This window comes from Propithecus coquereli, unplaced genomic scaffold (assembly GCF_000956105.1).
Source record: "Propithecus coquereli isolate 6110/MARCELLA unplaced genomic scaffold, Pcoq_1.0 Scaffold563, whole genome shotgun sequence".
NCBI lineage: Eukaryota > Metazoa > Chordata > Mammalia > Primates > Indriidae > Propithecus > Propithecus coquereli.
In genome coordinates this window covers 1,984,865-2,011,930 of record NW_012151541.1, presented here as the reverse complement: position 1 = coordinate 2,011,930, position 27,066 = coordinate 1,984,865, and the positions used below count along the sequence as shown (strand labels likewise).

General features: G+C 55.7%; 1 protein-coding gene across 3 annotated transcripts in view; it reads left to right on the top strand.

Annotated features, from left to right (window-relative positions):
- The window catches only part of SOX13 (SRY (sex determining region Y)-box 13), a 46,049-nt gene extending 20,537 nt beyond the window's left edge, over window positions 1-25,512 (top strand). Inside the window, exons 2-14 of one of the 3 annotated variants that reach the window (XM_012657863.1) lie at window positions 13,376-13,603; window positions 15,032-15,143; window positions 15,224-15,310; window positions 16,116-16,288; window positions 16,585-16,653; window positions 17,071-17,185; window positions 20,169-20,254; window positions 20,502-20,664; window positions 20,978-21,087; window positions 21,232-21,328; window positions 21,753-21,896; window positions 22,804-23,020; window positions 23,658-25,512. In XM_012657863.1, the coding sequence (XP_012513317.1) occupies window positions 16,160-16,288; window positions 16,585-16,653; window positions 17,071-17,185; window positions 20,169-20,254; window positions 20,502-20,664; window positions 20,978-21,087; window positions 21,232-21,328; window positions 21,753-21,896; window positions 22,804-23,020; window positions 23,658-23,934 (1,407 nt within the window). In that variant the 5' untranslated portion in view covers window positions 13,376-13,603; window positions 15,032-15,143; window positions 15,224-15,310; window positions 16,116-16,159 and the 3' untranslated portion in view covers window positions 23,935-25,512. Of the gene's footprint in view, window positions 1-13,375; window positions 13,604-15,031; window positions 15,144-15,223; window positions 15,311-15,702; window positions 15,969-16,115; window positions 16,289-16,584; window positions 16,654-17,070; window positions 17,186-20,168; window positions 20,255-20,501; window positions 20,665-20,977; window positions 21,088-21,231; window positions 21,329-21,752; window positions 21,897-22,803; window positions 23,021-23,657 lie in introns of those variants that run through there. The other 2 variants (XM_012657864.1, XM_012657862.1) reach the window with 2 other exon arrangements.
- Window positions 25,513-27,066: the final 1,554 nt, after the last annotated feature.

Below are 27,066 nucleotides of genomic sequence, written 5' to 3'. Positions count from 1 at the left end.
GGCATTAGTACGATCACATTGCTGTGCAAATATCACCACCGTCCATCCACAGAACTTCTGTGTCATCCCAAACCGAAATCTGTTCCCATTAAACAATAGCTTCCCTCTCCTCCCTCCCCGCAGTCCCTGGTAACCTCCATTCTGCTTCGTGTCTCTATGCATTTAACTATTCTTAGTAGCTCATGTAAGTAGAATCACGTAATATTTGTCCTTTGTGACGAGCTTATTTCACTTGGCATGATGTCCTCAGGGTTCTTTCATGTCGGAGCCTGCGTCGAGATGTCCTTCCTGTCTGGGGCTGATCATATTCCGCTGTAGGTGTGCACCCCACTTCAGCAATCCCTTCGTTCGTCCATGATGGACACTTGGGTTGTTTCCATCCTTTGGCTGTCGCGAATAACGTGGCCATGACTGTAGGTGTACAAATACATCTTCAAGACGCTGCTCTCACTTCTTTCGGGTATATACCAGAAGGGGGATTGCTGGTGAACGTAGTTCTGTGTTGAATTTCTTTAGGCACCACTGTCCTGTTTTCCACAGCTGCGTCATTTTACATTTTACATTCCCACCAGAAATTCTGCACACCCTTGCCAATACTTATCTTCTTTCTTTCTTTCTTTTTCTTTTTTTTGATAATGGCCATCCTAACAGGTGTGAAGTGGAATCTCCTTGTGGTTCTCTGTCTTGTTAAGGGGAAGTCGAGGCCCTTGTTAAGGAGAAGTGCCGAGACATGCCTCCCCATTGCAGCAGCAGTCAGGCCTTGGGCCTGAGCTTCCTGGCCCCGGCCGCGGCCTCCACTGTCTGACCTAGAGCCCCTTTGCTCTTTTGTCCCCAGCCTATCCAGAGAAGGCAGGTGAGGTCCACCGACGTCAGGTCCCCTGCCTTCCCACCTGTCGTAGCGGCAGAGTGGCTGTGACCTGGCAGAGGTGTTGGGAGGGTGGACGACCTTAGGGATGGGGAGGAGCTTTCAGTAATGAGACTGAAAGAGTCGAGCTGTGTCAACCGTGGGGCGTGGACTAAAGCAAACTATGGCGCAGGCGCAGAGCGGAAGATGCGGGCGCAGCCATTAAAAATGGCCATACAAAGAGTTTTTAATAACATCCAATTTTTAGTAACATAAAACGCCTGCTGATATACTATTAAGTAGGGAAAGAGAAATAGCATAAAAACTTGCTTATGAGCTCAATGATGAAAAAGAAAACTATGCACAGAAAAAAAGATTTGAGGGAAATATGCCAAATTGTTATCAGTGGCCACCTCCAGGTTGATGGGAAATGGGGGATTTTTTTTTTTATTTTTCTGTCTTTACGTTATTCTAAATTTTGCAGATTTTCTACCATGAGCACACATTCCTTTTATATTCAGAAAAAAATTGACAAGAAAATGAGTGACTGCAACCATTCATTAGGCATGTGTCGCCTGGGTCTGCTAAGCATATGGTTCCGCTCGTTGCTATCGAGAGTTCGGGAACGAATGCGCAGCTAACGGGGCAGGAGTGCAGGTGTGGGGATGGGTGGTGTGGAGGACTGGCCAGAAAACAAAGGAGACGCGGTAAGTGTAAGGGAGGTCAGGGTCTGGCAGCCCTGTGCCCTCTGGGGTGCTGCCCCCCGTTCACAGGGAAGTTACTGTGGGTAGGACCCTGGCTTTGAATCTCCTTGTCTCCACAAGTGGCGTGGGCAAGCTGCACCGAGCTCGCCGCCTGCACTTTGCTGGTCTCTGAGCATGGCCTGCAGAGGTGAGTGAAGCCTGTAGCCTAGGAGACCAGGGTCTCTTCTGCCCCAGGTTTGCTGTTGACTTCCTGCGCATCAGCCGAACCGGGAACAAGGGCCTAGTTCTCATGACGGCTGTTGTGGGAGCAGCACTGGCCCAGGAGAGGTGGGGGTGGGAGGCAGCTGATTCAGGCTCCAGGAGATAACTCTCCATGTTTCTTGGGACCTCTGACCAGTGGAAGAGAAGCCAGTATAATTCAGTGCTTAAAAGGAGAGACTCATTAACTAGTTTCTGGGTTCATTTTCCTGGTCACCACTCACTGGCTATGACCCTGGGCGATGGCTTAGCCTCTGTGTCCTCATCGGTAAAACAGATAGTTAATAGCATCGATCTCACAGGGCTGATGGAAGAATTAAAAGAGCTAGATCCCTGTAGATGACACGTAGCATATATGTAGTCGATTCCTGCTGTCTGATGGAGAGGTGTGTTCTGATGCTAGACTGCCTGGCCTCAAATCACGTCGGTGTCTTCGTTTCTCCATCTGAGAAATGGACATAATAATACCATCTGCCTCAGATGATTATTGTGAAGATTAAATAAATTAATATGTCAAAGTGATTCCAATAGTGCTTAGCACATAGTAAATGCTCAATAAAAGTTAGCGGCTGGCATCTGCCAACTCATCTGATTGTCCCAAGAGTCCCATAACGCACTTGGTAGTATTTTTTGAATGTCACCATTATGAGTCTTATTATCATTAGTGTTGTGGGTTCCGCATGTCGAGATCCCTCCCCGATGACACCTCATCCCACCTCTTTGTCAAGTCTTGGTTGAGCTGGTCCTGCCTCAGTTTCCAAAGAGTGCTGGCGATGGGAAGTGTGGTCCCAGGCAGACAGGGGTGAAGGCTGGCTGCCTTGGGGATTGTTTGAGGAACATTTTCAATGATGTCAGAGACTGTGATATTCTTCTCCTCCCCTTGCTTCCCTGCTCTTTTGAAAAGGAGCCAAAGCCAAGAAAAAAACTACTCATAAATAAAGGGGATCATGAAAATAACAAAAAGAAGGAAGAAATCTTGCTTTTGTGACAGGCTCGGCTGCGCTGCCGACGGGGTAGATAATGGAGAGGAAACGCGGCGTTTGTGGAGAAGAACGGAACACTTTGTTCGCTGGAAGAAAGAACGCTGCTTGAGCAAGGGCTGCTAAACTGGGGTTTCTGATGAGCGAGTTGTTTTGGGGGAGATGGCGGCGATGAGGTGTACATGACGCGTGGGTGGCGCCCCACCTAGAACCCCTGGGGCGGGGAGGGGAGGCGCAGGCCCCCGTGTCCAGGTCCCCCGGTGAGCTTGGGCCACCGTGACTGCGGCTTGCCTTCACCTCAGCGGGGGCTGGGAGCCCCCACACCTTCTCTCAAGGTGTATTTTCTGTGGAGCTTTAGGGCGGTAACCCTAGGGAGGATGAGGCCATGGTGTTTGCTGATTATTTGCGTGCGGCCCTCTGAGTTCAAGGCTGAGCTCTGTCAGCACTGCCTGGTGGCTTTCTGTGTGAGTGGAATTCACTGACTTTCTTTCCTATTCCACTTACCCACCTGCGCCGCTGACCCATTTCTCCTGCCCTCGCGGTGAGCGGCTGAGGTGGGCAGAGGGAGAGAACCTGGGGAGAGAATCAGACACCTTTCCAAGCCCTCGGGGGCCCCACGGTGCTGCGGAGAGTGGGAGCGGGCTGTGCAGAGGCCGACGCTTGAACTGACATTAGCAGGGCCGTGGAAACACGCCCTGGTTTGGGGCTGAGTGCTCTGGCTGGCAGAGAGAGTTCCCTGGAAGCCCATTTCTTCATTCATCAACCACCGTGACACCAAGCACCAACGCGCTTTGTGCCAGGCATTGTGCTAAGTATTTTATGGACAATAACTTATTCTCCAACCATGAGAAATAGGTATGGTTAGTCCCCATTACAGATAAAGAATCTGCGTGTAAAGAGGTTAAGTCTCAAGGATTCACTGGGCTACTTAGAGCAGCGTGGCATTGGGTGACTCCCACCTCCCCACCCTGCACCCTCCTGACCTGGATTGTGATGACAGTATCCTCTGCAGGCGTCCAGCGCGGCTGTGCGCCAGGCGCCGGGCAAGCCCGTGTGATTTCGTTTACTCTTAGTCTTGGCTATAGATAAAGGAAGTAGTAGGCTTAGAGAGTTAAGCTAGTTGGTTAGTAAGAAAGGTGCTGGGTTTGGTTTGAACTTTACCGCATGTCCCCAGAGCCTGCCTCCATTTTGCCTCATGTCATGAGGGCTTGGACTTGTCACCAAGCAGAAGTCAATGCTGCCCAGCCCACCCCAGCACCAGTAGGAGGAACGTCTGGGAAAGGTGTGATTTCCGCCAGCCTGGTGGGTAAACGAGGCTGTTTGCAGACTGTTCGCTCTTGTCCTTTCTTCTTTCTGTGGTTGTCCCTCTAGTCCTCACCTTGCCCTCCCCCATCCTGGGTTGGCAGGGCACTGCAGGGGTTAATGGAACAGCACTTCACCCTCGTGGGCTCCAGAGGAAATGAGAAAGCTCGTGAGTTCTGCAGAGCTTTGTGTCATCAGCCGGAGAAGGGGAGGCACCATGGCTTGGCCAGATAAGTGCTGGAGCCGGGTACGCAGGGCTTCCTTGGCAAATTTGCATCCTTCCAGCCCGTCTGCTGCGCGGCCTGAGTGCCTGACCCAGTGTAGACACCTGCCGGGGCGCAGGGCAGGTGTTCCAGGGTGGTTGGGGACACCATCAGAACATTGCGACAACCGATGACCTGAGTGCGGGAGGGAGACTTTAGGTGCAGCAGATGGAGAAGGAAGAGGGTGGCCGGCCCATCGGCCTGCAGGTGTGGGTCTGCTGCTTGTCTGACCGTATTGGGGGCTGTGGGGGGCAGTTCGAAGAGCAAACATTTTTTGCTTTTTATGAACACCAGCACATTCGGTCTTCTCAATAATTCCGTAAGATAGGTATTATTTGTTCCATTTTAGAGATGGGGAAACTGAAACTTCCCCATGGTCATTGCTGGTGGTATATGCAGAGCCAGGCTTTCAAACACGGGTCCACGTGACAGCAAAGTCCACTTTCTCATAGCCGCGCCAGGGTGCCTCCAGGCAATGCCAGATCGTCACCTCCACCCACGCACCTCCAGGAGAGCCTGGGACCTGCCTGGCTGTTGGGGGCAGGGGAAGGTGCTCTGGGGGTGGGGAACGAGAAACACTCCTTTCTGCTTTAGGTCTCTCTCCTTCCCTCCTTCTCTGAACATATATTCTGTACCGGATGCTATAATTAAACCTTAGCTTCTAATCACAAAGTAGGTATTGGAATGTCCATTTTACTCAGGAAGAAACAGAGGTTTTGAGAGGTGAGTCTTTTCCCCAGGTTCCCAAAGCTGCCTTGGTTTCTTTTGGCTGATTTTTCCTTGGCCAGGAGTTGAGTCAAAAACAACTGGAATCCTGTAGGCGGTGAAGACGGTGGCCGATCTGTCTTTGCTTGACCACAGCCTGTTACTTGGGGCAGGGGAGAGTCGCCGGGGCGTCAGCTGACAGATGAAAAGGTGTGGATTCGGGCATCAGTGAGGCCTGAGTTCAGAAGCCACCTCTTCTGGGATGTTCCCACCCCCTGAGCCTTGGTCTCCGTAGGGTTCTTGTGAGAACCAAGCGGGGAAGTGAAGGGGGCACCCTGCGCTTAGAGCTGTATCACCGCGTGCTTTCTCTGCCCCTTTCCTTTGGCTAATGTTCCTGCCTATCCCCAAGGGGGCTTTTGACAAGGCCAGTCAGCCTGGCTGCACCATTTCTGCTGAGCGCTGGCCCTAGCCTGGGCACTGTCCCTGCAGGAGGCCAGATGCACTCGCCTGTCCAGGACACAGACTTGGCCCTGGCCGCTAGGAGACAAGGATGGGGCCTGCAGCTGCTTCCTAGCGCTGGTGCGGTGCGGGAGAACCTGGAGACGGCATCGGGTCCCGAGGCAGGAGGGCCTCCGAGAAGGGACTCCTAGGGACACTGCGTACCTGTTCTCAATTTGAGGCCTTCTGGGGGCATACATCATGCTGGGAACCTCGATAGCACTTCCAAGCTGTCCCTCTATCTCTTTCTGGACTCCCCCCCTGGGTTGGGAGAAGACTCGGGGGTCCCAGAGACCTGAGAGCCAGGCAGGGCGGTGGGTGGGAACATCGCAGCCACAGTCCTTCCCAGGTTACTTCTTGCCTTTGTGCCCGTGGGGTGTCCTGGCAGCCACATAAGCTCAGTCTGAAGCTGGGATTCTGTGCCAGGGGTGCTGGAGGGGAGGCCACCTCTTCTCCCAAGCTCGGAAGCCTACCGGGCCTCTGTCTGGTGCTGGCTGCTCTGCCAGGTGAACGCCACGTTGGCCAGCCTGGAAACAGCCAAGGGACCGGGAGTGTTGGCTGTGGCCATGCCCTGGATCTGATACCCCCTAGAGCCCACAGAAGCTGGAAAGGGTGAGGGGTACTCTCTGGAAAGCTTTGTCCCAAGCCTGCAGCCAGCCCAGCTCCCAGCTCTGAGTAAACATTAGAGATAGGATCGGGCGTAGCCAGGAAGGGTGGCAGGGTGTGGCCTGTGAGAAGAATGGCAGGATGTGGCACTGGGCACTGTTCTGGGCACCCACGCCTTGGGCTATTGTTTAGGGCAGCCCAAGGCTCGCAACTCTCCTGGGCTTTGAGAGGAAGTGGCATTCCCCTGGGACGCAAGCCCGGCCCCACCCCTGCTGTGCGGATCTCCTTCTCTGCACTGCCCCCGGCACCACCCACTGCGGGCCAGCCTGGGAGTTGGGAGCCAGCACTGGAGGGTTGTCGTGTGCCCAGTGGGGAAACGCAGCCACTGGCCCTCTTCGGAGGGTCTGCCTGTCTGTTCGGGCTTCCTGTAGCCCTGGTGTGAGTCACTCGTCATGCTACGATGACTGTAACTTATCTCCATCTTTATCTGCATCTAGATATTTTTTTGGGGGTGGGGAGGGGGCCCTCCTTGTGGAGGGAGGAAGGGCTGAGAGTGAAAACTACTTTGATTCCAGTCCAGCGGGCGGTCGTTGACTGATTAGAAGAGGAAGTGGCTGGTAGTTTGTTTTGGGTAGAAAGGGGCTCGGTATGTGTGCGCCTGCGGGTGGGCGGGTGGGTGGGGGTCAGAAGGCCTGTGACAGGGTTGGTTGTGGGGAAGGGCAAAGGAAGAGGATCGACACCTGCTGTCTGCTTTGTCGCATAAAAGCCGTGCCTTGAGCCACCTGCTCTCCGTGGAGGCAGGTGCCTCTCTGGGCCTTGTCCCAGACCCTGGATTTGGACGCCTCAGGGCCTGGCAGGCACCAGCTCAAAGGCTCAAGGCTCTGCGCATCAAGGGTGAAGATGGCCGGAGCCCTCTCCTCTTAGGGGACTTCGCCTCTCAAGGACACTTGCTTGGGTGAGGTAGGGCCAAGGAGAAAGAAGCATGGAAGAGGGGCTGTGAGGGGGCCCCCAAGAAGGACAGGAGGGCAGAGCAGGGATGTGCTGTTCAGCGGCCCAGCTGGCTGAAGGTCCCCCGCTCCAGAGTCCTGCAGCGGTGCTGCCCGACGGACCACGTGAACTTGACATCTTGGGACCTCAGTTTCTTCATTTATAAAGTATGTGTGAGGTGGGGCAAGAGGGAGGAGGTCAGGCACACAGGAGCGCGTCCCCTGAGCGGGATGGGCTGGGGGTGGCATGGCTGACGGGCTGTGGACTTGCAGTCTCTGACCAGGCCCGGGGGCACCGCACTGGGCTGGGAGCTGGGGGCTCCCGACAACGCCCGTCTCCTGTGGGCCGGTGGTCGTGTGGCATCTGGGAGAGGGGAGACCGAGATCACTGACTTTCAGATCTCCTAAGAGACCATATGGATAATTGAGGCATGGAGCGTGCTTTGGAAGGAAGGGGTAAAGGAACCTGGGGGTTTTTTAGTCTCTGGAAAAGAAGGGAGGACTCCAACAGGGTCTTCAGATCTGAAAAGTGTGGAAGATGTTTCTTATCTGACCCAAGGTAAGAAAACAAAAGGAACTGGACTTGCTTTGCTGCCAGGGGGATTTAGGTCACTCATAGGAAGAGCTTGGATCCAAGGAGCAGGCAGCAGAGGATAATTGGGCGTGGGAGGCGGGATGTGGGACGCACACCTCAGAGAGCAGCATCCATCTGATGATGATAATAGTACCTATCGCCTGTTACGCATCCAGGTCTGCTACGTGCTGTGCTGCTGAACTACGTGTTATTCCCGTATCAGTGCCTGAATATTTATTGAGCACCTGCTATGCTCCGGGCACTGTACTATGCTCTGGGGCTTGATGAGCAGAAACAGGTATATTTCCACATTGCTCTGGGTGGGGTGGGTTCTCAGGCTATTGGGTGAGTCTGGAATAAATTAAGCATGAGAAGGTGTCATTATCAACTGTGATAAGTGCTTTGAAGACCAAGTTCAAATTGCCATGAGAATGTAAAATAGGCACATCTGATAGGGTCTGAGTTCTCTTAACAGAAGGCTCTCCTCTTTATGTTGGGTTTTCTCATCCCCCATTTTACTGAGGAGAAAACTGGGGCTCAGAGAGACTAAGTTATTTGTTCAAGATTGCACAGCAATTAATGGTCAGAGTTGGGATTCAAATGTACCCTAGTCTGTCTGGCCCTACACGCTTTCCTCTCAACCACCTGACTGTCAGAGCGTCCTGGGCTATACACAACTTATCTCACCTTGTATGATTTAATCTTCATGGACACCTGAGAGATATGCGTTAGTGTGCCCTTTGTATAGATGAGGAGACAGAGACTCGAGGTTAATTAACTTGCCTAGGTTCACACAAGTCGGCCAGTGGCAGGGCAGGAATGCAAACCCAGGTTATTGGGCTCAAACGCCTGCGAGTCTTCCAGACTGTCCTGTCGACTCCCCCATACCCTTACCCGAAGAGGCAAAGTGATCTATGCGGGGACACTCAGTGACAGAGCAGGGACTGCATAACGAACTCTCTCCTTCCGCCTCTCTCCCCTTCCTCTCCTTCCTAGCTTATCACAGGTGACTTGGGCTCCCGTCTCTGGGATGGTTAAGGTCGAGATCCTGGTACTGATGCTCTTCAGAGAGAGACTTGCATCGCTGTGGGCCGTGGCAGGCTGGGACTTTTGTTCCCTCAAGACTGTGACAGGGCAGGGAGAGGAGCTGCTCTTCTCAAGCAGGGGAGGGGCAGAGGGAGGCAAAAGAGGTGCCCAAGGACCCTCTCCCTAAAGGTGAGACCCAGGGAGGTGCTCTCCAGGAGGGGCCCATCGGGCCTGGGCTGTCGCCTCTCCATCAACAGATGGGTCAAGACAGGCCGGGCGCGGTGGCTCACACCTGTAATCCTAGCACTCTGGGAGGCCGAGGCGGGCGGGTTGTTTGAGCTCAGGAGTTTGAGACCAGCCTGAGCAAGAGCGAGACCCTGTCTCTACTAAAAAATAGAAAGAAATTATCTGGACAACTAAAAATATGTAGAAAAAAATTAGCTGGGCATGGTGGCGTGTGCCTGTAGTCCCAGCTACTCTGGAGGCTGAGGCAGTAGGATCGCTTGAGCCCAGGAGTTTGAGGTTGCTGTGAGCCAGGCTGACGCCACGGCACTCACTCTAGCCAGGGCAACAGAGTGAGACTCTGCCTCAAAAAAAAAAAAAAAAAAAAAAAAAACAAATGGGTCAAGAGGAGGCCAACTAAGGGCCAGTGCCCAACACCTGCAGTTGAGTCAGATGCCTGTGAGAATGGAAGCGCCCTTGTCTGGGCAGGGTTATCTGGTGGGCACCAAGCCCAGGTGAAAGACTGACACCTCCAAGCCAGCTTGGCTGGTCACCAGGAGCTATTTTCTTTGTTACCAAGTGCTGTGCTAGGGCCAGGACAGGCCGTGGGGAGGCTGGGCGGGGGTGGGGCAGGTTTCCTAACACAAAGGCATCCGCAGCACTGGCTGGGGTACTGCTGGGGATTAAGTGTGGATCGAAAAGGCCATCCAAGGTCAAAGGGAGAAGATGTCCTTGGGCAACACTGTCCAACAGAAATATAATAGAAACTACATGAGAGATTAAACTTTTTTTAGTAGCTACATTTAAAAGTATAAAAAGAAACAGGTGAATTGAATTTTAATAATGTATTTTATTTAACCCATCCTATCCAAAATATTTCAACTTGTAATCAATAACCAATTATTAATGAGCTATTTTACGTTCTGTTCTGCATAGTAAGCCGCGGGAACCTGGGGTGTGTTTTGCATTCAGGACACTACCATTGGGACTGGACACATTGCAAGTGCTTAGTAGCCACACATGGCAAGTGGCTGCGGTCTTGGGCGGCACAGTCCCAGAGTTCATTAGGACAGATGATCACCTCTGCTGCCATCCTCAGCTCGGGGATGGATAGACGTTGTTCACCATCTTCAATGCAGGAGGGCTTGTGTCCTGCTCATCTGACCGTGCTCCCTGCTGACAGTGCTCCCAGCCGTTTGACAATGCTCCCGTGCTCCCTGGTCTGTGCTCCCTGTGATCTGACTGTGTTCCCTGCAGTCTGACTGTGCTCCCATGGTGGTCTGACCGTGCTCCCTGGTCTGACTGTGCTCCCTGCCGTGGCTGCGTCTATGGCTGCTGCTGGGGTCTCTGGGCTGCCATGGGCAGAAAGGCTTTGAGGTAGGAGCTGGCAGGCCATGAAGTTGGGACAGGACGAAGGAGAAAAACCCCCCAGGGCCCAAGTCCAGAGCGAGGAGGGACCGGTGGCCACGGTGGGTGTGGGCGAGGTGGTGCAGAGCCGGCAGATCAGAGGCCCACAGGCTGGCATTGTGCGCCTGTCACACTTCCTTTGGCTTTATTGCTTTTGTCCAACACCCTATTGTCTAGCTTCCTTTTGTCCCCCATTCAGTGTTGCTGCCTTTTATTTTCCAGCCAGCCTGGTTGTTTTCATTTCTTTTGTCTGAAGTTCCTGAGAGGAAGGTTTTATTTTCAGCGGTTTGATTAATTCACAGCTTGAGCCCAGGGTTTGTTTGTTATGTAATTGCTGCCCTCAGCTTCAGGATAATGCCCCCTCCCCGACGGCTCCCACTCCCACTCCTCACCCCCCTGCTCGGGCCTGGCTCCCGGTGCCCGGATGGGCTGAGCCGCCTGCTTCCTGGACACTGTCCAGGTCCCGGCGGTGGGAGGGGACCCCAGGGCAAGCTGGGCTGGGGTGTCTTCTCCTCGTCTAGCTGGGATGAGGCCAGCGTCCTCAGGCCCAGGTAGGCCTCTCTCTCCTCGCCCTGCAGTGCCCTGGCCTGGGCTCTATGCCAGCCCCCTGGGTACCCTACTCTTTGATGGATGGGCAGGAGAGTCCAGTCTGGTCTGATCTGTAGGGCGGAATCAAATAAAATACACGTACAATCACGCGTCGCCTGCTGCCTGATGATGTTTCAGTCAATGTCTGACCGAATATTTGGCGGTGGTCCCATAGCGTTATGATACTGTGTTTTGACCATACCTTTTCCATGTTTAGAGATGTTTAGATGCACAGATACTTACCACTGTGCTCCAGTTGCCTGCAGTCTTCAGTACAGTAACGTGGCGTACAGGTTGGGAGCCCAGGCTCGAAAGGCTGTACCATAGAGCTAGGTGTGCAGTGGGCTGTACCATCTAGGTTCATGTAAGTGCACTCTGATGTTTGCACAATTACGTCGCCTCGTGACACATTTCTCAGAACATGTTCACATCGTTAGGTGACGCAGGACTGTATAGCGTCATCCCACTGGCTTTGCGGGAGATTGGTTCCAGGACTCCCCCCACCCCCAGGACACCAAAATCCGCTGATGATCAAGTCCCCGATATAAAATAGTGTAGTATTTGCATACAACCTACGCAAACCCTCCCCTATACCTAAATCATCCCTCTAGATTACTTATAATACCTAATACAATGTAAATGCTATGTAAATAGTTGTTACACCGTATTGTTTAGAAAATGACGACAAGAAAAAAGTCTACATGTTTAGTACAGACACAATTTTTTTTAATCCAAAGTTGGTTGAGTCCACAGATGTGGAACCACAGGTAAGGAGGACTGATTGTATATATCTTATTCAATTATAATACTGTTTTAGTTATTTGATTTCAAATACTGTACATGTACTCTACTGCATATACGGCACTGTAACACAGTGTGATTCATTATGTGTTACAAGAAACGTTTTACAGAGCTGATGCAATACACAAATATACTGCACCTGCAATTTAATTTAAGAGAGATTTCTGCCTTATATATATCCACTAAAAATTTAATCCCCAGGTAAAAAAATTTTTGAAAAATTTTATTTAACAGTGCTTCTCTAATTAGTGTACATCCGAATCACCTTGTTAAAACAGATCCCTGGCCTAACTCCCAGAGATTCTGATTTGAGGGTGGGACCCATGACTGCCTCTCAAACCAGCTGCTGGCCTAACACCACAGCACACTCCAGCCAGCAGTGGTTGTACAAACGCCAGATCAGCGCTTACTGGTGCTGCGGACTGTTCTAAGTAGCGTGATACGAGCTCATAGTCCTCGTGGCTGCCCTTCGAGGGAGGGACTGTCACGTGCTCGTTTTACGGCTGAGGAAACCGAGGTGTAGAGAGGCTAGGGCGCCTTGCCCTAGGTCACGGGGCTAGTTGAGTCGCAGAGGCAGGACCCTCGTGTAGTCAGAACCTGCTGTGTGTCCCCACTGGAACCCAGAGCACATGCCCCGATGGGACCCAGATGCTCGCCCCAGTGACTTTGGAGGGTGGGCGTCTGCTGCTTGGGCCCCGGGCCTGGCATGACCACGGGAAGCCACTCCCCAAGGTCCTGGATTGCTCCTCTAGACACCCCAGGCAGTGGCACGATGGGAGGGAGGCCACAGCGGGGAGCAGTGGGTGCGTTCTCAGGAGAGCCTGCCAGATGTGCCACCTGCGTGCACCAGGGACCGAACATTCAAATGCCTGCGAGGGCCAGACTCGAATGAGAGACTCTAGCTAGATATGAGGAAATATTTTTCTTAAATTCACTCATCTCTTAGCCAGTTATTATTTTCCCATTTTTGATGGATGCGTGAATATAAGAAATATTTCACTTTTACCTTATCTCCAGTATAAGGAAAACGATTAACGTCTTGTATAGGGTAGTCGATACCGGTTTCATTTTGGGGATAGCAGGGAGTGGTAGGGACTAAGGCAGACTGGCCTGTTCGTAAGGAGTCCAGCTGTTCGATTCCAGCCAGTTTTTGCCACAAGAGCAACCGAGCTGGAAGTTCGATTCCAGATTTGTGTGTGCTGTCTCTTGATTTTTACGTTTTGGTAACTAGTTACAAAAATACGTATGCATATACATAGACATTCAGAGACGGCGGCCAGTTAGCCGTCTCCGGCCCCCTTAGGCAGGCCCAGCAGCCTGCCAGTCCCACACTGCCCCAGGCAGGGAATGCCTAAGCTTGGGCCCACTCTTCTCTAGACCTTTCTATTTCAAAAAAGGAACAACAAAACAAAGAAAGCATGAGGGACAGAAAAGCCTTTTCTGGTTTTTGTGTGGGTTCCCAACGCCCGCTTGCATTTGTGTGAGCGAGCCTGTCAGAGGGCCCCGGGGGGTTCTGGGCGGGGGCGCAGACGGTGGAGTCCCTGCCTCCAGTGCTTGGCAGGCTGGGGTTTATCCTGCAGTTGACTCTCTTCCCACTCCCCCCGCCCCCAGGATGTCCATGAGGAGCCCCATCTCTGCCCAGCTGGCCCTGGATGGCGTTGGCACCATGGTGAACTGCACCGTCAAGTCCGAGGACAAGAAGGAGCCTTGCCATGAGGCCCCCCAGGGCGCAGCCGCCGCTGCTGAGCCCCAGCCCGCAGACCCCGCCCGGACCCCCCAGGATGGTGCAGACCCCCAAGCTCCAGCCCAGGTGCCTAGCACTTTCCCAGGGGCTCCTGGGTCAGTGTCCCTCCCCTGCCTGTGTCCATACCTGGCAGCCCCACTCCCCCAGCTGGGCAGCAGGTGCAGGCAGAGAGCTGCATAGGCGGGTGGGGAGGGACGGCCAAGCTCAGTCTGAGGCTGGGAGCCAGGCCACCTGTCAGAGCTGGGCGTGGGCTCACTCCTGCACTCACGCACTCACAGATGTGTGACCCAGGCCTTGCTCCTGAGGGCTAGTTGGGGAGACGGCATGCACCCACTAAAAATTGGCTTCAAAGTAACCTGTCAGCTTTTTCATGTGATTTAAGAAAACCAGCCATATTACCCAAGCAAGAGCTAAATCACTGTTAAAGACGATACAGTTCCTCACCCTTAAAATGAGGGAATTGAACTGATCAATAAGGATTCTTGCAGCTCTTAAAAATTCTACGATTCCATGCAGGAGATGTAAAAAGGGAATGTATATAATTAAAAGCCAAATGAGGACCAGGCCCAGCGGCTCATGCCTATAATTCCAACACTTTGGGAGCCCAAGGCAGTAGGAACACTTAAGGCCAGGAATTCAAGACCAGCCTGGGCAACATAGCAAGACCCTATCTCTACAAAAAAATTTTAAAATTTAGCCAGACGTGGTGATGCGCACCTGTAGTCCCAGCTACTTGGGAGTCTGAGGCAGGAAGCTTGCTTGAGCCCGGGAGTTCGAAGTTACAGTGAGCTATGATTATGCCACTGCACTCTAGCCTGGGTGACAGAGCGAGACCCTGTATCCAAAACAACAACAGCAGCAAACTGAAAAAACCAAATGAGTGAAAATTAGGAGAGTTTCTGGGTTCTAAGGAGGAATCCAGCCTGGTTTGTATGTGTTTGTACATGTCAGTGGTGATCAAGGAAGACTTCCTGGAGGAGTAGGGCCTCAAGCTAGGCCTGAAAGGATGAGAAAAGGAGCGAGGTGGAATTTCTTAAGGAGGGCTGAGGTGGGGCCCTGTGAATAACCAGCCCTGCTGGAGCAGCAGGTGGATGCAGGGAGTGCTAATTAATAGCTTTTGCCTCTGACTCCGCAGAGGCAAACCTCATTCACATGTATTAACTCCCTTGATCCCAGAAACAATCCTGCTACAGGGGCGGTATTAGTATTTCCATTTTCAGAAGAGGGAAGTGCGGTTCAGAGAAGTTCAGGGACTTGTGTGGGATCAAGCTCCTTGTGAGTCACGGAGCCTGGACTGAAACCCAGGTCTTTTATCTTCAGATCTTTTGTTCTTTTCACTGCATCAAGCGAAGTGTGAGCAAAGGTTGGGAAGGTGGGGGACGAGGGGCCTCCTGGGTGGGGCAGTGGGGCTTGGCACGACTCTGGGGTTCCTTCAGGGTGGACGTCCCTGGGTGCTCAGCCCTCCCTACAATCTGCCTCCCCTTCTCCTGGGGGTGACAGTGACAATTCAGCATGTCTTGCAGGACTGTAGCTCTCCGGAGAGCAATGGGTCCCCAGAACCCAAGAGACCAGGAGCCTCCGAGGCTGCTTCTGGAAGCCAGGAGAAGCTGGACTTCAACCGGAATTTAAAAGAAGGTAAAAGTCTGCCCTAGTTGGAGGCAGGGCCTGGGCAGGCTGTTGGGACGGCTGCTCCTCACCCTGCCGCTGTCTTCCAGTGGTGCCGGCCATCGAGAAGCTGCTGTCCAGTGACTGGAAGGAGAGGTTTCTGGGAAGGAACTCTGTGGAAGCCAAAGATGTCAAAGGTGAAGGCCGGTGCGGGGGCTGGGGGGATTCGTTTGAACCCCCTTTCCCTTCTCCTGGCCTGGCCGTGCGGTCAGGTCTGCAGGGCAGTTCTTGAGTTCTTGGCACCCTTGCACCTGTCCTGTGCCACTTGGCTCCTGCCTGGCCTTAGGGGTCATCGCTGTCCCTCACCTGGGGGGCCCCAAGCAACAGGTCCGGTTCATCCCATGCAGGAGAGACCTGGTAGGACTCAAATCCCATGGCTGTGACATCAGGCATGTCACTGCCACTTCTGGTCTAACTCTAAAATGAGGGGAAGGTTCTGCTTTGCATACATGAGCTCGTTTAACCCACAGTAACCCTGCGAAGTGCCCGTGTACAGATTTAAAAAACCCTGCAGTACAGAGAAGATGGCAACTTGCCTAACAGCTCACAGGCAGGATGGGTTGAGATGGGAAATCGAACCTAGACCTGTCTTGCTCCAAAGCCTGAGCACATCCCGCTGGGCCCTCCCATGGGATGGTTGTCCACCCTGACTCTGGGGGGACATCTAAGAGGCCCAGGGGCCTGGGGCTGAGATGTCCCACTGTCAGCATTTCCGGGGCCTGGACTTAGTGGCTAAGAGTGGGGAACGTCTAGGCCAGCTAGTTGTCAGACAGCAAGACGAGGAGCCCCTACAGGGCAAGGATCATGTCTCATCTCTGTCGCTCAGCCCCTAACAGGGCCTGGGACACAGCAATTGCTCAATAAATGTCAGGTGGATGGGTGGATGGATGGAGAGATGAACAAACAAAAAATCTCAGTGGTGGCTGTTTCACTGCGGAGCAGGGACCCAAGAGAGTCTGGCAGAGAAGGAGCTTCAGCTTCTGGTCATGATCCACCAGCTGTCCACCCTGCGGGACCAGCTCCTGACGGCCCACTCGGAGCAGAAGAACATGGCTGCCATGCTCTTCGAGAAGCAGCAGCAGCAGATGGAGCTGGCCCGGCAGCAGCAGGAGCAGGTAGGCCTGGGGGCAGGTGGGGGACAGGCTGGGGGCTGGGGCTATAGGTTTCCTGCCTCAGGCTGATTCATAAGCCCTTGCAGAGGTAGGGTACAAAAGGGACTGTGTAGGAAGAGCAGCTGGCTGCGTCCTGCCCAGCCTCCACCGCTGTCCCTGGATGCTCCCCCTACCTGCTGCCCTCCATGCTTCGCCCCAGGGAGGAAGGCAGGGCATGGTGAGGGCCAGGCAGGCCTGTGGGAAGAGGGGCACCAGGGCTCACGCCCACGACGCCCCCTGCCCACTCTTCCCTCTGCCAGATTGCCAAGCAGCAGCAGCAGCTCATTCAGCAGCAGCACAAGATCAACCTCCTTCAGCAGCAGATACAGGTAACAGGAGGGGAGACCCAGAGATGAAGAGAAGGTGGTTGAGGGAGCTGACGCCAGCCTGGAGAGGTGCTGGGGACAGGGAGGGGACAGGGGATGTGGACCAAGCTAAAGCTGTACAGAGCAGAATCACTCGGGCCTGACCCTGGGAGGGGCCCTTATTTCTGTTCTAGCCCCCAACCTGTCTTCTTTCCCTGTTAAGGCAAGAGCCCAGAATATCAATATCTTCTTCCCCAGCTGAGGCTGGAGGGCAGGTAGACGGGGCGCAGAGGTGGCATGGGGCCAGATGGATCCTTCAAAGACTGTCCCAGCCAGCCCTTATGCCCTGTGCATGAGTCTAGTACTCCTGTGTCCCGGCTGACCACAGCTGGCTAGCTCCTTGGGTCCCCGGGGACTCACACAGGGTTCCTTTGCCTTCAGCAGGTCAACATGCCTTATGTCATGATCCCAGCCTTCCCTCCAAGCCACCAACCTCTGCCTGTCACCCCTGACTCCCAGCTGGCCTTGCCCATTCAGCCCATCCCCTGCAAACCAGGTGAGTGTGGGAAGGGTGGCTCTGCCACAGAGGCTGGCCTGTCCTGCCTCAGGGAAGGACCCCGCAGCTGCTGCCCCCCATTCATTTGCTATGTGACCTTCCTGGGCCTCAGCTTCAGATCTGTCCGGTGGAGGAATAATCCCAGCTTCACTGGGAGAATGGAAAGAAATAACACGTTGAAAACCGTAAGGTGCTTCTCAGATGTGAGATGACGTGGCGGTGCAGGTCCAGTCTCCCCAGGGCCGGCGCCTTTCCTGTGCCAGATTGTTAATATCTTGAGTGTTAACTGAGGTTTACACACCTCCCAGATTCTAACAGCTGCCATTCCTACTGTCACGTGTCATTCCCGCCTTCTACCGCATCCCTGACACTCCGCAAACGGATCGACCACGCGTCACACACCGCGGAGTTGTTGGGGAGCCGTGGGGCTGACAAAACGTGAACTTTTTGCTCACAGGATTTACAGTCTGGGCGGGGGAAAGAGAAGGATGCCAGTACTGGGGAATCTGGGAAGGCTTCTTGAGGAGGTGCCGTTGTCTGCTTGGGTCCTGGGAGACCAGGCAGGACGTGTTAGGGGGAGTTGGAAGCTGAGGGGAGAGGGCTGGGGAGAGAGTGATCCAGACAGAGGCCTTGGAGTCTACGTTGGGAATCTTCGAGGGGGTTAGAGTTGAGGGGAGCGCGTGCCAGGGCGCGGGGATGGCTGAGCAGGGCCGTTGGGATGGAGCGTGGAGCCTGGAATTCATTTTGTAGGAGGGGGGTGCATTTGCATGTTTGAGTGCCCAGTGTGTTGTCTCTCTGTGGGGGATGGGGAGTTGCGGGGAGACCAACCAGAGGCAGGATCTGGTGGGGGCTCTTGTGATAATTCTAGGGATGGGGGATGTCACCTGCACCAGGGCAGTGACAGTGGGGATGGAGACATAGAATTATGGGAACAGGGCAGAGATGCTACCCATAATTTCCCCAGGAAATTTTAAAATCAACCCCCTCTGGTCCACCCTCCCTGTTCCACAAGTGAGAAAGAGACAGAAGGAGGAATCCCCCGGTGAGTTCCGTAGGCCGTGGGCACGTGTTCACTGGTCCCCACCAACGCTCTGCTCCGGCCTGGTTTATACCGGGCTCTGTAAGGTCGGGCAAAGCGGAAACACGAAGGACTGAACAAGTCAGGCCCTGTCCTAGCCTGTTCAGGCTGCTACAACAAAACACCGTAAACTGGGTGGCTTACAAACAACAGACGTTTATTTCTTGCAGTTGTGGAGGTTGGCAAGTCCAAGATCAAGGCACTGGCAGATTCGGTGTCTGGCGAGGGCCTGCTTTCTGGTTCCCAGGTGGCACCTCTGGCTGTGTCCTCACATGGTGGGCAGGGCAGACAAGCCCCCGCAGGCCTCTGATCCCATTCCCAAGAGCTTTGCCCTCCCGACCTAATCACTTCCCAAAGGTTCCCCCTGCTAATACTATCGCACTGGGGATTGGGTTTTGACATGTGAATTTGGGAAGACGCAAGCATTCAGGCCGTAGCATTCTGCCCTGGCCCCCGCCTCCAAAATCATGTTCTTCTCACATGCAAAATACATTCATCCCATCCCAACAGCCCCCATGTTCCAGCATCAACCCAAAAGTTTGAAGTCCAGAGTCTCAGATGTGGGGGAGACCCAAGGCATGATTTATCCGGAGGCAGACTCCCCTGCAGAGCTGAGCGAAGTAGATTTCTGTTGTTCCTAAGCTGCCTAGTTTATGGGTCTTCGTTACAGCAGCCCGAGTGGACTAAGACAGGCCCTGTGTGGAAGGAAGTTTCCAGTTAGCTGGGGTGAATTGGGAGAGGGGAGGGCTGGATTGGAGGCCAGGGCAATGGCCCCAAACCATCGCGACTCCCCGTGAACGCGGTGCGGAGCCCAGGAGGCGAGGGCAGGCCGGGTCAGGGGAGGGGCCCTGAGTGCTTTCCAGACAGGTGAGCGAGGAGGTATGATGGGGAAGACCAGGACTGGCCTGGCCGCCTCCCGCTTCGTTTGCTCCAGAATCCAAGCAAGCAGGGCCCCTTCCTAAGGCCCACTGTGAGTATCGCCCCCCAGCTCGCCTGCCTTAGATGGTGCCCGGTGCCTGCAGCGTACCGTCCACACTCCTGAGCGCGGCCTTCGCCCTGGGAGCCGGCCTGGCCCACGTGCCCGCCCCGTGCCCCAGCCTCCCTCTCACGCGCCTCACCACCCCTTCTCCCCGTCCCAGCCCTGCCCATCCTGCCGGCACTAGCTCACATCTTGACTCCCCCAGGAAGCCTGCTCTAGTCACCCTAGCTGGAACAAAGTTCCCTGGTGTGCCACCTGGGTGGCCCTTCTCACCACCTGCCATGCGCTGTGTGGTTTGCACACATGGCTTCTCTCTCCACCTGAACTGTCAACTGCTTGGTGCTGGGCCTGGTGGAGGTTGAGGGAGGGAGGGTAGGTAGAAGAGAGAGTGCCGTGTAAATGGGCAGTGAAGTCTGGAGGACCTGAGTTCAAATCCCAGTGCTGCCATTTAATAGCTCTGTGTGCAACCCTTTTGGCTTCTGAGGTCTCCGTTATTTTATCTGTAAAATGGGATGGTGTGTATTAAGCGCCTGGTGTATGCCACACACTGTGTGCTGTTGTGAGTGCACATGAGACATGCCACACAGCAGGCAGCTGCTTTTGTACGATGCGTACAGTAGGCACAAAATATAAGTATCCACTGAATGAATAGATGGCATGCCCTCTCACTGCGACATTGGGTGGGGCTCTGGGGTCTGAAGTGTGGGTCGGGACAGGCAGGAGCAGGGGAAGATGCCACACGCGGGGCACTGGGGGAGGAGGGATAGGAGGTCCCGGCCGTGCTCTGGGGCCGGAAGGACAGTGGGCGAGACCAAGCCGGGCCAGCTTCGAGCCTTCGCCTGCCTTGCGGTGCGGGGCCGCGTCAAGCAGGGTGTCTGCTGTTCTGTGCTCATCCAGGACTTTTCTCCCTGCCGCCTTTTCCACAGTGGAGTATCCGCTGCAGCTGCTGCACAGCCCCCCTGCCCCGGTGGTGAAGAGGCCTGGGGCCATGGCCGCCCACCACCCCCTGCAGGTACGGCCCTCTTCTGCTGGCCCTGGGCTCTCTCCGCAGCTCACTGCCGCTGGCTGCCCTGTGTGGGGACTGCGGGGTGTGGAATGGTGGGCCTGGCACCCTGTGTTTTGTTCGCCTGCCCCTGCTGTCTCCGCTCTCTCTGTCGGTGTCCTTGTCTGTTCTGGGTTTGCTGGCTCCACTTCCTCTCTGTGCCTCTGCGGGGGCTCCTGGGGCCTCTCCCACCTCTGACCCCCCGGGTCTCCCTCAGGAGCCCTCCCAGCCCCTGAACCTGACAGCCAAGCCCAAGGCTCACGAGCTGCCCAACGCCTCCAGCTCCCCCAGCCTGAAGATGAGCGGCTGTGGCCCCCGCCCCCCCAGCCACGGGGCCCCCACGCGGGACCTGCAGTCCAGCCCCCCCAGCCTGCCTCTGGGTAAGCTTTCTGCCGCCCACGCCTGTCCACCAGCCCTCTCTGCGTGCCAGGTTTTACCGAACGGGGAGTTACACCTGCTCTTAGAAGGTCCCGTCCTCCTGTCCCCCACCGTGTCTGTCTGGGCACCCCAGCACCCGGGAGCAGGCCACCGAGTTCCGCAGTTCCAGACGCCGCTATTTTCAGTTCCAGACTGTTGACGCTGCGCAGCAGCCAGTGTAAATGGCGTCCCTTTGGGTGTGCAGTGCAGCCGCGGAGGGCAAGAGGGACCGCCAACCCAGGTGACTCCCTCCTCTTCCTCTGCCCTCCCCCATAGGCTTCCTCGGTGAAGGGGATCCTGTCACCAAAGCCATCCAGGATGCTCGGCAGCTGCTACACAGCCACAGCGGGGCCTTGGACAGCTCCCCCAACACCCCCTTCCGTAAGGTATGGCCACCCCCACCCCGCACCTCAGGGAGGAGCAGATGATGGCCAGGGTTGAAAGACACAGAGTCTGAGGCCACCAAAGGGAGGGGGAGGAGAGGGGTGACACAGAGGGGGCTGATGTACAGGTTGCCCTGTCAACCCCAGGACCTCATCAGCCTGGATTCGTCCCCAGCCAAGGAGCGGCTGGAGGAGAGCTGTGTGCACCCGCTGGAAGAAGCCATGCTGGGCTGCGACATGGACGGTGAGGGCTCTGGGCACTGGCTGCTGGGCAGGAGGGGCCACCTCTGTTCCAGGGGGGCCATCTCTGTTCCGGGAGGCCAGGGAGGCTCAGGTTGCATCTGTCTCTGACCCCGTCTCTCCATTGGTCTGTCTGTTGGGTCCTCTGCAGGTGCGTGTGCCTCCATTGTCCCGTGTCTCTGTTGGCTCTGTCTCCTGGTCTCTCTGATGGCTGGGTCTCCACTCTCTTGGGGCCCTATTGCCCTGGTTTCCTGTGTGTCTGTCCTGTGTCCGTCTATGGGTCCCTGGCTGGGCCTCTGGGGCTAACTTGCTGTGGGAGCCTCCTCAGTGCCTCCTAGAGGTTGAGTAGGGGACGGCTCTCTGCTGGCCCTGGAGGACTCTCCCTACCCCAGACAGGCTGCCTGGCTGACACCGTCCCTGCCCCTCAGGCTCCCGCCACTTCCCGGAGTCTCGGAACAGCAGCCACATCAAGAGGCCCATGAACGCCTTCATGGTGTGGGCCAAGGACGAGCGGAGGAAGATCCTCCAGGCCTTCCCGGACATGCACAACTCCAGCATCAGCAAGATCCTCGGTAAGGGCCGTGGTGGGCTCTCCCAGGGCTCTCGGGGGTCCAGGGCCATAGTCCAGCAGGACCTGGTGGCAAGAGCTGTCTGGGTCTACTTGGGGCTTGCTTGGTTATATTCCACACCATGCTGGACTCCAGTGGAATCTCATGGGGTGCAGAAGTCGGGGGGATGTGGGGGGAGCTGGGTCCTAGGGTCTTGTACCATCGCAGGGCTCTCCCGGTAGCACCTGCCCTCAAGAACTCCAGGAGAGAGAGAGAGAGTGTGAGTGTGAGTGTGTGTGTGAGTGCGTGCGTGCATACGTGCGTGTACATTCTTTAGCCCTCCTGATCTAAACCTAACCTGTTCCACTATTTGCCCAGACCCTTGGGGCTGGCTCTGGCAGACAGTAGGAGAGACTAGTGTTCTTGGGCTGTCAGTAGAAAGGTTTTTAGAATTCTATGTCCTGATCGGAGGCCAAGGAACAATGGGGGGCAGGGCAGACGGTGCTAAAAGGGGACAGTCGTTTTCAAGACTGAGGCTCCTCGTGTCAATGCAGGTCTCTTGTCAACCGAGACACCAGGGATTTTGTCCTGAGCAGGGAGCCTGTCTGGGTTGTTGAGGGCCTGGGTGGCTATTCCTTTGTTCATGCAAATCAGGCAGACCAGAGGCCTCCCGGAAGTAGCAGGGTCGTTTGGGATGTGGGTGGATGCTGAGTCTGAAGCAGACAGTTGGATGCCCCTCTGTGTGCCAACTTCATTCATTCCTTTGCTCAGCATCCAAGGAGCACCCACATCGGGCCAGGCCCTCACTCAGTGCTTGCACATGTATTGTCTTGCGGAGCCACCTGGGGACCACACTCTCCTCGGGGCCTCCAGGGGGCCGGGGTGGTGAGCAGAGCCCAGCACTGACTGCCTGTCCCTGGGGGCTGGGCAGGCTCCCGCTGGAAGTCCATGACCAACCAGGAGAAGCAGCCCTACTACGAGGAGCAGGCGAGGCTGAGCCGGCAGCACCTGGAGAAGTACCCCGACTACAAGTACAAGCCGCGGCCCAAGCGCACCTGCATCGTGGAGGGCAAGCGGCTGCGTGTGGGCGAGTACAAGGCCCTGATGAGGACCCGGCGCCAGGACGCCCGCCAGAGCTACGCCATCCCGTGAGCAGCCCCCCTGCCCAGGCGGCCGAGACGGCGGGGCGTCAGTGTGCGGCTGGCCTCTGCATGTGACCCCAGGGTGCTGTGTGTGTATGTTACCTGTGTGTGTGACTGCGGGGGCGACCGTGTGTGGTGTGTGTGACTGTGCTGAGCACTTGGTGGCTGAGGCTACAGGCACGTGACTGTACCTGTGGAGGCCCAGCCGTGTGCACCTGGAGAAATGTGCCTGCAGGTCCCATTTCTGACGCACTCTGTGCAAACTCGGAGGTGCTAAATATCAAAGTGCTCGTCACACAGGAAGATTCCTGACTTGACCCAAGCTAGCACACTGCTGGCTTCCTTTCAACAGGAAGTCCCCCAGTGCATTACAAATACACAGTTCCAAAAAATTGGATTCATACTCCATCCTCCAAGAATATTATCTGTTGAATACACCCGCGGCCCTGCGTCTGCGGGGCCATCTGCAGGGCTGTAGGTGACAGTGAATTTGGCCATCAGAAAACAGACTGGGGACAGTCGTATGAGTCACAGAGCCAAGAAGCTGTGGGGTGGGGCTGCACGCTCTGAGGAGGCCTGGGGGCAGCTGGGCTTGGGGTTGAAGTGGGGGCGCGTGTGTAACTGCGCCTCTTCCCCACCCCAGCCCGCAGGCCGGCCAGGTGCAGCTGAGCTCCACAGACGTCCTGTACCCGCGGGCGGCAGGCGTGCCCCTGGCACAGCCGCTGGTGGAGCACTACGTCCCCCGGAGCCTGGACCCCAACATGCCTGTTATCGTCAACACCTGCAGCCTCAGAGAGGAGGGTGAAGGCACAGACGACAGGCACTCGGTGGCCGATGGCGAGATGTACCGGTACAGTGAGGACGAAGACTCAGAGGGCGAAGAGAAGAGCGACGGGGAGTTGGTGGTGCTCACGGACTGATCCCGCTGGGTGGGCCCGGCCCCTTGTGGGGACAGACCCCAGCCCACCCCGCGGGCACAGCCAGCCAACCTGGACTATGTTGGTACTTGGCCTTGGGTGTGCCCTGGAGATGGGCAAAGCTGTGCACTTGTAGATACGTTCATGAGGGGAGAGTCCCCCTCCCCGCCACACCCTCGGGCATGCCTGAGGAGCTGTCACCTGCTGGGCAGGGCCCGCACTGGTGATGGGCTGAGCTGGCCCTTGGGGCTCACAGCCAGGGGACACTGGATGGCCCTCCCTCCCGCAGCTACCCACAGGGATGTGGCAGCTACAGACCTGTCCCCTTGGGGTCACATGCTGTTTCCATTCTTGTCCTGGCTGGACCAGCCTCTGTGGGACCACCACCCCCTCCCACACCCCCCCCATCACTCCTCTATCACCAGGATCACTTTGTGCAAAAGGGTCCGGCTGTCCCTCACTGTCTTTATCTCTGCCAAGCCCATCGTGCCTCTGGCTGCTCTGTGTGTGTGTGTGTGTGTGTGTGTGTGTGCACATGTGTGTGTGTTTTCATCTGTTCGTTCATTGCACAAGATATTTATTGAGTGCCCACTACGTGCCAGGCACTGTTGCTGAGTTCCTGTGGCTGTGTCTCTTGACGCCACTCTTGTTTCTCTGGGGGCCTCTTTCTGTGCTTCTCTTTGTCCCCAAATTGCTACCTCTTTGTCAGTCTGGGTGTCTCAGGTTCTGTGTGTTCCTTGTGTGCATTTATTTCTCTCTCTCTTCCTTGTCTTCCTGCAAGGCCCTCTTTGTTTCTCTCTCTTTTTCTCAGTGTCTGTCCCTGCCCCCCTGATGCCCTCTGGGTCCCTGCAGGCCCCAGGTCTTTCCCTGGGCCCACCAGCCTTCCTGCCCCTCTCCTACCTGCCCCTTCACTCCACCCTGACTCTGCCTGTCGGTTCCCACGGAGCCCCTTTTAGCTCTGAGCAGCATGGGAATGTGCCTCAGCCTCCAAGGGGCTTTGTCCTGGTGCCACAGCCCTGGTCCCCACCTGACTGCAGGAGTGAGTGGGACAGGAGGACTGATGGTGCTCCCTTACTGCCAGCCACAGGGGCCCCGGAGCCGGGGCTCCTCCACGGCAGCTGGTCTCCATTCTGCCCTCATGAGCATGGGCTGGGGGCTCCGCATTCTTGGGAGGGGTTGATGAGAAGACTCATTACCCTCTCCCACCTGGCCCTGCCCCTTCCCCACACTAGGGAGTGGGTCTCAGATTCACAAGTCCTTTCCCTAAGGAGGTCCAATCCCCTTGGCATCTAACTCCAGAGATCCGGAGCAGCCCTCAGACCAGGGTGGGAAGGGAACCCCAAACCCCACAGGGCCAGGTGTGGAGTCTGCACCTGCCCCCATCTTCTCCCCTCCCTCTCCCCGAAGCCCCCATTTCTTTCCAGGCTGTTTCTTTTTTTATGACTGTAAACATAGATAGTGCTTTATTTTGTTAATAATAAGATAAAGATGAGTAACTTAACCAGCACATTTCTCCTGTTTACACTCGGGGGATTTTGTTTTGTTTTGTTTTCTGATGGCATAATAAAGACAGATCATTTCGGAATCTGGCCCTTGTGCAGGGGAGGGGGAGGCCGGCGGAGTCCGGAAGCCCAGGTGTGCTGGAAGCCCGGGCACCACTGCCCCCTGGTGGCAGCTTGTGGGAGCTTCGGGCGTGCGGCTGGGAGGAACCGGCTCGGGCAAGGGAGGCCAAGGCAGAGCCTGTGGGTGACACACGACATCCACGGAGCCCACACCGAATGCCCCTGGCCTTGAGCAGGTGAGCCCACTCAGGTCTTCAGAAACAAGGCAGTGGTAAGAGCACTGTAATAGGAGTCGGGAAGCTCAGGTTCTCCTAGAACTAGGCACATAGTTGGGGGGGAGGGTCGGGTCTCCCCTTTAGGCCTCATTGTCTTCCTCTGAAAACAAGGGGATTAATCTTATCCTGGTTCTTATCCTCTTTCAGAGAAGGAGCCCTGTGAGACGCCAGTGAAAGCTTGGGCCCTAGTCCCGGAAAAGGGGACAGACACGTGGACGCCCTGAGGCCCACCTTCTACGCTGGTTAACAAGGCAGGTCTCCAATGATGGGCACCAGGGCTCTCTCTCTGACCTCAGGCTTTGGAAGAGAATGTCAAAGGCAGAGTTATCGCACTAGGAGACGCAGGTCCCGAAAGGGCTAGATGACAGACTGAAACGCTACAAAATGCATGTTAACCAGGATCTATAAAAAGCTCCTGTGGTTAAAAATTAACCCCATCAGTATGGAATGGGGACAGCAGAGCTGACTGGCACCTCCTGTGAAAGGGTTAGACCTGGGCTGGATTAATAGGGGCTTGTGCTCACAACCAGGGAGGTGATGGTCACGGTGTACCCCACACAGGCCTACCCCTCCCTGGAAAAGGCCGTTGTCCTGAGGGAGGGGCCCGGAAGCAGTCCCCCTGCGTGGAAGAGGACGGGCGGGACCCTGGTGGGCACGTCCTGGAGGAATGGTCAAAAGGGCATGTTTAGTCCAGAGGAGACGAGGGTAGGGCAGAAGACAGGATCATTTCTTCGAAGCTGCCAGGGGGCGAGGGTCTTTCTCCATAGCTCACGAGGCAGAACTTGGACTCGCAAATGAAGGTCTCAGGAGTCAATATTTGGGCTTAACATAAAGAACTTTCGACAGAGATGTTCACAGAGTGAACATCCCAGAGCAGGAAGTGCCAGTCAGAGGCTCTGGGATTCCTAGATCGCAGAAGGTGGTGGTGGGGGAAGGTGGGCGGCACTGATTCGGGGCCACAGACTTGCAAGGGCGTGGGAACGAAGACTCCCCAGGAATTAGGGGCCCAGCCTTTGATCTGGGGCCGTTGTTCCCCAGCCCAGCCCAGCCCCTCAGCTGCGGCCTCTCCTCAGATACAGGCAGTGGTGGGAGGAGGAGTCCGCCTGGGCAGTTGCTCACGTCCCCTCCCACTGTCCGCTTCCTCCACCCTCCACCCCACTCCCACCCATTCTCCCCAAGCTCACTGCACACCCACTGCCAGCCCTGACTTCCCCTGGCTTCCCTGTTCCCAAGTCCTCTGTGGCCTGGGGTGGGGGTGGGGGCCTGACCCAGTACTTCTCACGTCCCACTCCGGGGAC